This window comes from Sylvia atricapilla, chromosome 6 (assembly GCF_009819655.1).
Source record: "Sylvia atricapilla isolate bSylAtr1 chromosome 6, bSylAtr1.pri, whole genome shotgun sequence".
Lineage (NCBI taxonomy): Eukaryota > Metazoa > Chordata > Aves > Passeriformes > Sylviidae > Sylvia > Sylvia atricapilla.
The window spans coordinates 43,894,631-43,907,139 of record NC_089145.1 but is presented as its reverse complement, the minus strand read 5'-3'; the positions used below and the strand labels follow the sequence as shown (position 1 = coordinate 43,907,139).

The window sequence follows — 12,509 nt, the reverse complement described above, 5'->3', positions numbered from 1 at the left end:
TCACCTCACACCCCTTGCTCTTTTGAGGGTAACTGGTTATTTACCTTAGTTCACTAAGATTGAAGGCAACCTTCTCCCCACAAAGCAGCTCAGGGTCAGTAATACCAGAGGCTGTAGTCTGACCTCAAAGCCTTGCCCTGCACCCCTGAGGGCCCATCTGAGAAGAGCAGCAGCCCTCTGTACCCAGCCCTGTCTCCCCTTCCTTACAGGAGGCAGCTTGGCTTGCAGTACTCAGGATGAGTTTACAGTTGGCAGGAGCAGATGCACAAGTCAAAGCCTTGGAGGTAGGGCACGTTTGCAGTGACTCATGTTTAACACTAGTTCTCAAATTTACAGCAACTACAATCAAGTTAAAAGGTTCAACTTTTGAAACTACTTTAACATTTCAACTCAGCTGGTCTGCAGCAGTGCACCTAGGAAGATGTGCTTGCACACAAAACCAGACCATCTAGCATAACTATGAAAACCAAGCCACTTAAATCTCAAAGACATTCAGTTAACATATCTAAGACATCTCAGACCAAACAATAGTTTATTTCATTTTCAGCAACATCTCAACCATCAAAAAAAATAAACTCTAACACAGATGGATGGAAGACTTCTCTACAGTGTAACTAAGTGGGCTCTGACCCCAAGGGCTTGAATTGGAGTGACATTTTATTATTCATCCAATAAGTTAGGAAGCATGAGAATAAAGTGCTTTATTTCTGAGCTGGCATGAGGTCATCAATGGACTGGCCTTTTTCAAGGCGTTTCTCCATTTCAATGAGAAGCTTCACTCCATCCACCACCATCTGCACCAGCTCCACCTCTGAGAAGCCAAGACGATCAGCATTGGAGATATCGAACACTCCTCCAACAGCAGCTGTGTCCACACCACCTGCAGCAAGAGATTCAGTTACAACATTGACCTCAGCTAGAGCAGGTGAATCTGCCTTTCTTCCCTCACTAGCCTGAGGCAGGGACACAGAAGGACCATTCTCTACAAGCTGCCACCAGCACCTCCTCCTACATGCAGGAAGATAAAGCCATGTGTGATTGCAAACATGAACCACAGAACATGCAACTAAGCCAGCTCTTTATTCTTCTGACCCATGAGCAATCTAACCTGAGGTCACAAGTACCCGCTGGAGCCATCTCCTAGCCATAGGTTAAACCAGGATTCCCACCCTTGCCTTACAAAAGGAACAGCTGCCAACAGGTCCACCTTATCTGGTGCTCAGAACGACACACAGGGCATTAACTAGAGATCAGCACAGTACATACTAAGCAGAGCACCGGCATCCTCAACTCCAATACACAATCTGAAAACTTCCTTCTCTCCATGTGCTTCACAAGGTACCTTGGACAGTGCGACAGCCACTGACAGTGTGAACCAAGCAATGGCCCTGGCCATAACCAAGCTTTTGCTGGTGTCTTAAGGCATACTGACTCAGCCCATCACTGTCACCAACTCTCACCTGTGCCTCGTTTCTGCAGCCGAAGTCTCTTGAGGACTTCTCCAAATTTCTCATGTTTCCCAAGGTGTGGGATCTTGATGTGCACACCAGCACGGAGCCCTGTTCCAAGGTTGGATGGGCAGGTCAGGATGTAGCCCAAGTGTGGATTCCACATGAACTCATAGTTTTTGGCCTTGAAGAGACTTTCTATCTATAAATAGGAAAGAATGAATGTTTAGAGATTGTTCTCTGCCTTAAGATTGTAGGACATCCATTAGTGCTCGCTTGCAGCCTCAGTCGCTCAGCAACAGCCACAACACTCAGAACAGCTATTTCAGCCACATAAGCCCCCTCCCAACGGAAAATATGGTCACCAACAAGGGGCTTTTAAGGCCTTCATCTTGCTCCCAGCAGTGAGACAGGCAAGTTTAAATGCTACACTTTTAGATGTCACCATCTGTTGGGAATATGGATTTAATACATGTCAAGCTGGCACATCTCTTAGATCAGGAAAGCGGCTGGTAAAACTCAAGCTCTTATCAAGACTAGAAGCAGAGAAGAGAATCCGGCCTAAAAACTTGAGTCCAGCTTTGTCCATGCACATTCAAGCAATTTCTCCTCTCCACCAAGGTGTCTCAAAGCTTTAGAGAACTATGCAGAATTTCTTTAAAATACAGTTGAGACATTTGGTTCAGGGTGCTACCAGATCAAGCAAACATATTCTAGATTACACAGCCACAAGGCTTTTTGCCAAAACACCTGTTTTGGAGCCCTCACAGCTCTGGATCTCATCAAGGTGTTCCCAGAGATCCAGGCTACAAAACACAACCACAGAGGACTCTAGAGGGGGCTTGAAAACTGTGTTCTCAGATCTAACCAGAGAATCATGTGCCATTTGAACCTATGGCCCAGACAATAGTGATTTACCTTTGTTAGTCCAGTACAGAAACGGGTAAATACTTCCTTCATGTTTCCACCTTTCTGCATGGAAATAACTCTAAGGTGATCCTCCTCATTGATCCAAACAAGGAAAGTCTTGTTATCATTGTGCCTAGGAGACAAAGCAATCGCTTGCTGTCTTTCCCACCTCATATTTTGAAGACAGTCCCAAATTGCTCATCAGTGCAGTTTTTAGTTCAAGAGGTTCACTTATCTGCTTCAACAAGCTCAATCTTCCTTCTTTTGCCCACACAGGACCTGAGTTAAGGTGGTAGTTGTTACCCTGCACTTTTCAAGATGTAATTTGAATTGGCCTTTACAGAGTGAGTAATAACATGGCATTACCTAGTCTTACAGTATCAAAACCTAAAACCTCCTCAATTCCCCTAGCTCACTTGTGGCTCCAGTTTACAAATTAAGCTATTTCTGCTCAGCAATTTTCAGGAAGGTGATCAGCAGACTTTGAGGGAGTCCTGCACAATAATGTTCATAATGACATCACGTGTAACAAGCCTTTGTAGCAGTATTTTTTCAGATTCTGTCACACTGCACTTTGTACCTTTGGCTCTTCAGAGATGCTATATAAAAATCCTTGGAACAATGAGCTCCTCCTGTCCCAGCTTGCAGCTGACAGCAAGTATATTCATCAGTGTTTATCATGCTGGTAATTTCTGAACTTGATTAGGATCAAAAATTAGCTAGTACCCGAGGAAAGTTATTTATGCAGACAACACTAAGACATTACACTTCAAGTCTGTAGATTAGTCATGCTCAGATGACAGCGCTATCTGGTGCTGGCAATCTGCAGGTAGATGATGCAATCTTAAAGGTGACCTACAGAAACAAAACGTGCTTCCTCTAGGTTGTACTGAAACAGCTGCAGTAATAAGATTGGAGCATGCCTGTTGATAAAAACCTAGCCCTTAGCTTACAAGGGAGCAAGTTAATTATGCTGCAGAAGCTCCTGAGATGCAGTTTTATGTAGGTGACCTACATTTAAAACAAGCAGAGTCCTTCTATTCCACACCTCTGCATCAGTCAACTCCTGTCACTGAGTCTCTGGAGACAGGGGGGAGATCTCATCACCAGCACAGATAAAGCCATACATATTAGTCCAACACTAGTGAGTTTCTGCAAGCAGAAGTGAAGAGACTAAAAGGGAGTAAGGGCATCCAGGATAGACTCAGAGCTGACAATGCTACAATCTGTATCACAAGGTACTCCCAACTCTTGTGGGAAGAGCCAACTGTAGTGGCACATCTGCCCGTTTACAAGTGATCTACTTCCATAAGCTGATTCAGTTTTTTTATGGTGGTTCACTAACCCATGCAGACTCTGGTTCTGGGCTAGCCAAGCGGCCTTGTTCTTAACAGCATAAGAACACCTGTCCAAATGTTGGTGGTTAACTGCAAATTCTCCCATAGAAGTTTCTCATCAGATACAGTAAAACAAGGTGAGAAGCTATTACTTTGCCCAACAGTTACAAGTCACCACCAAAACTGCTAGACTTTCCTGACTTCTATGACTGCTTCCTCAGACATACTCACCAGATACCCCTGGCATCAGGCCAGTCTCGTGCCATCCCAGATGCCAACAGAAGAGGAGAAACTGGCTTGTCAAACAAGAAGTGGTCATCAATCAGCTGCTGCTGCTCTGCATCAGTCATGTTCCTCAGAGCATAGTACTTCCCCTTGAGATCACCATCCAGACTACCCAGAGCTGAAAGAGAGAGGCTCTTTTAGAATGGAACTAAAGGTGCTAGACTTTCCCAGCACTTTGGAGACCACACACAAAGTATGGCAATGTTTGATCTCTTGGGTCTGGTTCCTCCTTTGCTTTCATCTGCAATGGCAATGCCCTTGTGGCAGTACAGAACTTGAGGCAGTATCAGATGATTTGTCTGCACCTTCCAGGTTTATACAAGTAGCCTTTGTTCCCTTACATGCAGTATAGAATCATTACTGCTGCAGAACTGTACGAATGGAGACTGCTTTTCTTCCAAGGAGAACCAAGGTTATGAATATAACAAGCAGTATTATTCTAGTCAAGGACTGTTAGCCTGCCCTTGAGAGGTTTTGAAACAACTACACTCTCAGTCTCCAGAACTGCACCTTGAGCACTAGGAGGCAATAGGGAGAAAAAAAAACCAAAAAACAACAACAACCCCCTACCAAAAAAACCCCAAACCAGCTGAAGAGTTTCACTGAAAACCAGGGCTTATTCTAGTCAGCTGCAGATTTGGAACAAGACTACATCTCTAAGCAAGCTGAACATTAATGAAAGTCAATTAAAAGCAGCCACAAAACACTGCACCCCATGACTCAAGCCCTGTAGTTGCTACATACCTGTTACATTTCAGGTTTGAGCCCTGATGAACCACCTCTTTCCCCACACACACAGACAGATGCTTTTGAGATCAGCAGAGGTCAACTTAATGCAGTCCAACTTCCCTCTGTGCTCTTGCTCTCAGCTACCAGCTGCAATGCTGAGGCAGCTCTAATGCAATGAGCCTTTTCCAGGAAAAGCTCCATGTTCAGACTAAGTCTCCAGGGAGGTGGATTTTGCCAAGTGCCTCCATTTTCAAACTGCAAAGAACACCTCTTGCGCAAAGGACAGACTTGTGTCCCTGATGCACCCAGTTCTCACTTTACCTTCAACAGAGAGCTTCTCGATAGCCCGCCTCTCTCCTCGACTGCAGTGCGGGGGAAGACAGAATCCACGGATGCTTCTGCCAGTTCTGACGCGGGAACTTAGCACATAATTGGGATCCAGGTCATCACCTCCCTACAAGATTAGGAAACCAGCAAGTACAACCCTGTCACCAAGATACATTCTCCAAACACACGTAGCCTCCATGCATTTAAGACTGCACTTTACACCTGAGGTATTAACTATCTGGCCCATAAGCCATTGCCTCACTTCAGGGCTATTTTCTTCAGCGTTACATCAAGGATCTGTGTAACACAACTCCTGCTCTGAAGCCAAGGCTACAGCTACTAAGTAGTCCTAGAAAAACAGGGATATCACCAGAACATCAGTTTCATGTCCATTTCAAACTGTGGTCTGGGCTTCTATTATCCCTTACAGATTTGCAATCTAGAGCCATCAACAAAGGCAAAACTTTCTTTAAGTACACATTTACTCTTGCAAATGAGAATTATTCATTACTGTTCTCCCAATTCTCTTATTTTCAATATGATTTATGGCTAGTCAATCAACATGGAGTTAGGAACTCCCAGAGTTTAGTTTACAGTAACATTTAAAATCCATAAAATTATTTAGACTCCTTACCCCTAGCTGTAAAAATATTTATTTCATAGCATGACACCATCCGCTGGTAATTAAGAGCCAAGATCAGAGACAACTAAGTGTTTAAATTTTATGATAGGCCTTGATTCCCAGGACAGTGTTGTTTAGTTTGAGTGTTAGAGCCCATAGCTCATACACACTGAAGGTGTTTGGCACAACTCATGCTGCAACAGCACCCAAAAAAAGCTCCTGCTGCACACAAGCTGCCTGGCTGTACCCAGCCACTGACATCCCATAGCAGCAAGCTCTCCAGGCTGACTGCACCAGAGCCACAGCACAAGTGTCCATGCTCCGTGGAAGTGAGGGGGCAGAGCCTGAGCAACCAGTTTAGACAGCTTGTGCTAAACTGCTAACAACTTCACAGTCCTCAGACTAATACTCTGTAACTGATCAAAACTTTATACCTGCAGGTTATCAGCATTCAGGTCGGTCTTGTGCTGATCACTTGGTTTGTAGCCACCATGCCGGTCTTCAATAACTGGATCAAAGAGCTCCTTGAACACTTCATAGGATTCTTCATCACCAGCCACACATCCTACTGTCATTATGAAGGGATGGCCTGGAGTGGTAATAAGGTCAGAAGAGCTAAGTTTGGGCGACATTTGGCTGTATTCCAGAGCAGCACTAACCAGGCAAGTTCTTTAGTGGCAAGTCTAGTCACTTAAAAATTCATTCTTACACAGAAATATTTTGGAGAGACCCTACATTTTACACTTCACCCAGTTAGGCAAATGCAGTGCTATGGAAATCCATAGCTGTTGTCATTAAACCATGCTCATTTGTCAAGCTCGGTTTAGGACAAATTTGCACAGCACATCTAATTTCACTAGCTAATTTAGATCACTGCATAGAACTTTATGTCTAAACAATCATGCTTTGCTGCAAGCAAGCATGCTTTGCTTTTTGCTCCTTCTGCTACAGAGCTACATTTCTGTAGTCTGCTCATAAATAGCACCTCCACAAGATTAGTTTTAAGTCACCATATTCAAAAGCACCAGTTACTTCAGCTGGTCCACACGGAATAGTCTCAATGCATTTTACCAGGATTATCAACCCCAGTCTGAATGACATCATCCAGGGTGAAGCCACTGGGCGTGACTCTGTCTCTCAGTTTCTTGTACAAATCCAGGGTTAGAACTTTGGCCATGTGGTTGTTGTGGGTGCTCAGGTCCGGGTACTCCTCATCAGGAGGCAGTCTCTGATTATTTAGTTGGGCCATTTTGATATTGCTAGAGTAAAAATAAATACTGTAATGTTAACATGTAAGCACATCTGCTCCCCCTTTTTCATAGAAGTGCTAGAGAACATCACATAACCAGTCCAGAATAGGAATAGACCAGGACAGCCAGGTAAACCAACATTTTTTTTTCCCCCTCCCCAGATGAGTTATAATTAGAATGCATTTGGTTTGACTTTTTTTTTTTTCCTCTTCAGATTGAAAGTATTTAGCAGAGCAGTTACATAATTGAAGTGTCTGGGAATTGATATGTCAGATCACAGCATGGAACGCAGCTTGATGGAAACATGGCCTCCTAACAGAGCCATGCCTTTAGAGCAGTCTCTCAATGGTTTAGAAGATTTGCCCCTCAGTAGCTTGAGAACTTTGGATACCATTGTCAAGAAGCACTTCCAGTCAGGAGGGAGAACAGATCATTATGCAGACCTAACGATCCCATTACCTGGGTTGTCAACCCCAGTCTGGATGCAATCATCCAGGGTAAATCCACTGGGAGTCTGTTTATCCCTCAATTTCTGGTACAGGTCCGGGGTCAGCACCTTAGCCATGTGATTGTTGTGAGCTTTCAGGTCAGGGTACTCATCCTCAGGCTTGTGCTTCATCTTCAGGAGGTTGTGGCTGTTTGAGAAGGGCATGGCTGACCCTACCGCAGTCACTAGGGGAGAAAGACGGGAAGCCTATGACTGGGGGCTTGGCAGCCTCCAGAGCGCCCGGGGGAAAGCCAGGCACCCAAAAGGTCACCTTGGCTCACGTTCCACCCACACCTTTCACATCCTTGCTGCTACACCACCTTCCACAAGCGCCAAGAAGGAGGAAAGAAAAAAAGTTCTTCACCTCCACCAGCCTTGCCCCGTCCCCACCCCGCCGGCCGCGGAGGCTCTCCCGGCTCCCGGGGCACCGCCCGGGCGAGGGGACGCGCCCAAGGTCGCGCGGAGCGGCCGCTGCAGCCCCGGGCGGACCTCGCGGGCTCCGGGGCCGGGGGAGCGGCGGGGCCGCCGCGAACCGGGGGGTGCTCGGTCCCGCCGGGACCCCGGACCGGCCGGCAGGTGAGCGGGACGGCACCGCTGCACCCTCGGTGCGCGGCCGCGCCTCCTCTCGCCGCCGAAAGGCGAGGGGCCCCCGAGGAGCGACGGCGCTCTCCTCGTCCGCGGACCACCGGCTGCTCCCCGACCGGGGAGGGGAGGGCAGCATCCAACAAGCCCTTACACAACAGACGGCTCCCTCAGGGGACCTGAATGGGGTGAGCATATGTAACTACCCTGCTAAATACCAGGTTAATCTGGTTTTAGAGCCCAACCAGCCCGGCAAGCACCTGCGCCGCTCCCCGCAACCCCCGCCTCGGCTGCGCCCCTGCCCCGCGCCGCCCCTCCGCAGCCGGACCGGCTCCACCCCACACAGCGGGGGAAGGAGGAAAAAAAAAAGAAAAAGGAAAAAAAGCGAAAAACAAAAACGATCCTTGGTTTTAAAGCTGCAGAACGGCTCGGCTACCCCGGGACTTACCGCGGGCTTCACAGCTACAGGAACAATCTCAGCGCCACCCCACGCCCGGTACTGCCCGAACCCGAGTGAAGCTCCAACAGCCCCACCGCACGTCTTTTATATAGAGCGCAAGCCGGCGCCCCATTGGCCGTTATTTATAGCCCATTCATTCCATTGGGCCGCGCGGCGGCGGGCGGGGCAGGCGTTGCGCGGCCGGTCGGGCCCCCGGCCTGCCGCCATTTTGCTCGGCGTCGGGGAGGTGGGTTGGGGATGGGGGGTCCTCCGGGGCGCTCTCGCGGCGCTGAGGCGGGCCCGGCGGCGTCCGGTACTGCGAGCGTAGGGCAGGAGCCCACCTCGTGTGCCACCGGCCGAGGCGTGCAGTCGCACACCAACACGGCTGGTTGTAGGCTTCACACCTTTGCCCACACCTTGGTCGAGGGTTCAAACACAGGTCTGATAATGCGTCGTCCTAAAATAAGGGTTATGTAGTGTGCGGAGTGGCCGTGCTTGTGAGTGGGCAAGTGCCCCCGAGCTGGCAGAAGCCGCTGAAGCTGCTGCGGATGTGCCGCCCAGCCCCCGGCAGCCTGGTTCTGCAAAGGGAGGACCTGCACCTCGCCTCCAGCACCTGCAAAACCGTGGGCCCGTTTTACAGTTTAATTTGAAAGGAAGTGTAGGGTGCTTGTGTAAATCGCAGTGAATCCTCTGCTCTTGTCATGTGCCAAAAAAAAAATAAAAATCTTCAGCTTTTATTGGAGAGAGGGTGATTTTCTGCTAAAGGCAGGCACAGGAACTCTGGGATCTGACCCATCTAAAGCCCACCCAAAATTCACGAAAATAGTGACTTCCACTGGTCTTTTTGTAGGAATGAGCAGGTTTGTCTCAAAGCTAAGATGTATCTGAGAATCCTGCCATTTTCAGAAATAATAATATGTTAACAATGTGAATGAGCATCTTGATTTGACTTTCACCTTTACATAATGGTATATTTATCTTTCTCTGACGTGTTTCTCACAGCAGAAGCCATGTTTATCCTCCTGTCCAAACAGAGTGTGCTTATCCATGAGAGTGCAGATCTGAGTCCCAGAGTTGCTTTCCTTGACATGAGCTGTGAATGTCAGGAGACATCACCTGAAACTCTTTCCCCACCACAATCCTTTCAGCACCATGACCAGTACCCTCACCCTAACAAGAAGCATGTGCACTTTACAGAATTGCTTAGGACTTAAAACTAATAATACACATATAGAGGAAATCATTGCAAAGTAAAAAGCCTAGACTGCTTCAAATAAAAATGTGCTATGTTTGGCTGCCATCCAGATTTCCGAGTTATTCCAGGTCTGGTAGACTGAGATGCTGAGTATACAGATCTCCAGGAGAAGCCAAAGGCTCGGCAGTCCAGTCTCAGCTTCCGGATCAAAGAACAAATCCTCTCTCTAGGTCTCCTCTGCACTTTTAACCTCACAAAGTCTTCCCCTACACACTAATAGTTTCACACAATGCTCATGCTTCAGAATAGTGTAAGTTGCAAGTAATGCATGGCTAAACAAGTGTAAAATTGTACCTTGAGTCCTCAATAAATTATAGTGTAAATGTAATATCACTGGATTACCTCAACTACAAACATAATTCTGATTGTAGATTTTTTAATGTAAAACACGAATATTTTATTCCTAATTTGAAACAGAAATGTACTAAAACCATGTTCTTATATTACGGCATATTTTTGTGGTGGTGTTCTTCACAATAAGAAAACAACAACAACAAAAAAAAGCCAGTCCGGGTAGGTTCTGAAGGCTTCTTTTATCTTATTCCATAATCTATTGCCACACAAACAAAGAAGCAATCAACTGTTCTGTAATTTAATTGTTCTGGAGATTTGTGGAGTCAAGGTCACCTCAAGATCCAAAATCCAAGAATCCATTTCATTGGATATGCTCTTTTTCTCCCAGTCTTGCAGAACAGGGAATACCAGTTGTGGTAAGCAGGTAGAAGTCTCAGCACTTCCAACACAAACACACACCTCTTCTTCACAGCACTTAGTTGACATGGAAAGAGAGTCAGGAACATAAAATCACTAAAATATATCCAATTTACATGTTTGATAAACAATGCACCTTCTACCCCCCTTTTCTCACCACTATTTGACAAATTTCTAGCATGCAGCAAGTCAGACGTGGCTGGGTTGTACTCAGACAGCATTTTAAGATTTGCTGAAATCTGTGTAAATTGGATCCTATCTTTGTCACAGCATTCCGTGCCAGCTTCCCTTGTGACTTAATTACAGATGCTGTGCCCTGTGTCAACAGCCTCTGATCACCTGCTTTATCTGCCTCATCTGCTGGGAAACACTTGCTTTGGATAAGCCTGTATGGCCTGTTGAACTGTGATAAAGGCACGAATACTCACTTTCCATGCTGGGATGGTATCTTAGTGAATACTGATTTATATGCTACATTTCCGGTTGGAAAGGTGGGCTGATTACTCCAGAGATCTTTGCCCTGAGCTTTAACAATGAAGAATTAAGGGAAGTTAATCATGGGCCATGCAGCTAACTTCCTAAGAGGCTTAATTATAAATGTTGTGTGGTATACAAGTGCAAGAGGAGATGGGTGTTAGCTAGTGAATGTGTCTTCTGAAATTACTTGCGTGAATGTAATATGAACCTGAAGAATTAGGGGATAAACATCATCTTGGAAACACAGAATAATATTCCAAATTAGGAAACAGCAAGAGAAAGTGGTTTCTGTGAACAACTGAATTGTTTCCAATTCTTAATCTACAACTAAACACCACTTTAAAATTAAACATAACACTCATGTAGCAGTAGATTAAAGAAATTGGCCATAGCTCCATCTGCTTAACTTGTCAAATGAAACTTCTCTTCCCATTTATCACTTTAAATGTATTTGCTTAGTTGTTATCCTTAGTGTATTTTTTCTCACTGCTTAGGCAGTCTGTTGAAAACTACTGATTGTTTCCAGTGAGCTGAGTGCCTGTGGAAATGAGGAGTTGCTGAGTGTCTCAATCTTGCACACAGTCAGGCCCACAGTGATCTGAACAGCAGCCCATCATGGGAAAGAAAGGACATGAGAACATAAACAATGACAAATATAACAAATGACACTAAAAATGACAGAAAATTAAACAAAGTGGGTGCAAATATAAAGGCACAGTAGAGCCATGATTGCCAGTCAGAAAAACAGCTGAGTAGGAGTTTGCAGTTTGAGAAACCTCTGAAACTGCATACATTATGTTTAGATTAGATGGAGAAGAGTTTCATAACTAACAAAGACTACTGCAATTATGCTATGAGCAGGTCAACACCATAACAACAAATATGTTCTCACTGAAGGTAATGGGAAAAAAAATCCCTTATACTTGGTGGAACCACATTAATTTAAAAAATCACAGATCATCATCTAAGCAGCTCTCTGTTACTGGGTTTGTGATTGTGAAAGGATGACTTTTTCTCCGCTATTGTGTATTACACGTTACTGGTGAATGCAGCACAGTACAGAGCGTTCATTATCTGATTTAGCTGGGAACACTACCTGCACGTCCAGGATGATTCACTTGCTCCCTGCTATGCCCATACCACTCCTATGCCAGGTGGCATGGGCTGTTGTGAGAAGATGAGGCAATATTCTCCTCCTTTGCTCCTCCTTGCCTCCTGACTACAGCCCCCATACCACCAGGGCAGGCAGGGCTCTCCACATCACTTCAATCCTAAACACGAGACAGAAGTAGGAGTTAGTACCATCCTGTTAGGGGCTTAGATAACAATTCTGCTGCTTCTGAGCCCACAGTGTGGTTTCTCCGGCAGCCTTATGAAACCCCTGTGAAGAGCTTTGGTTGGCCTCGAGCTGCCTTTCCCTGAGGCTGCCTTGGGGGAAGGGCACGTGGAACTTTCTGGAAGCTGCCTGCCTGGGCCCTGGAGGCAAGGCCCAAGTCTGCCAGTGCCAAAGGTAGGGTCATTCCCTAGGGAAGAGGCTTCAGCCCTGCTTGGCTAGACACCAGCACCGAGAGACAACCCCACACGTTCAACTGGTGATGACTGCCGAGTTCCCACTGGGGCTATCAGTCCCCATCGTGGCTTTTCACAGTGA

The 12,509-nt window shown here is 46.2% G+C and overlaps 1 protein-coding gene across 2 annotated transcripts; it reads right to left on the bottom strand.

Annotated features, from left to right (window-relative positions):
• Nucleotides 1-515: 515 nt before the first annotated feature.
• On the bottom strand, nt 516-8,480 carry CKB (creatine kinase B). 2 transcript variants are annotated; one of them, XM_066321691.1, is made up of 8 exons: nt 8,425-8,480; nt 7,367-7,579; nt 6,092-6,246; nt 5,030-5,162; nt 3,926-4,097; nt 2,367-2,490; nt 1,461-1,650; nt 516-880 (listed from the first exon to the last, which is right to left on the bottom strand). In XM_066321691.1, exons 2-8 carry the CDS (start codon nt 7,557-7,559, stop codon nt 702-704), a joined length of 1,146 nt encoding a protein of 381 aa, XP_066177788.1. In that variant the 5' UTR covers nt 7,560-7,579; nt 8,425-8,480; the 3' UTR covers nt 516-701. The 2 variants fall into 2 exon arrangements, with proteins under 2 accessions (XP_066177788.1, XP_066177789.1); XM_066321692.1 differs by lacking the exon at nt 7,367-7,579 and adding an exon at nt 6,729-6,916 and having other exon boundaries at nt 8,425-8,473.
• Between the last annotated feature and the right edge of the window lie 4,029 nt (nt 8,481-12,509).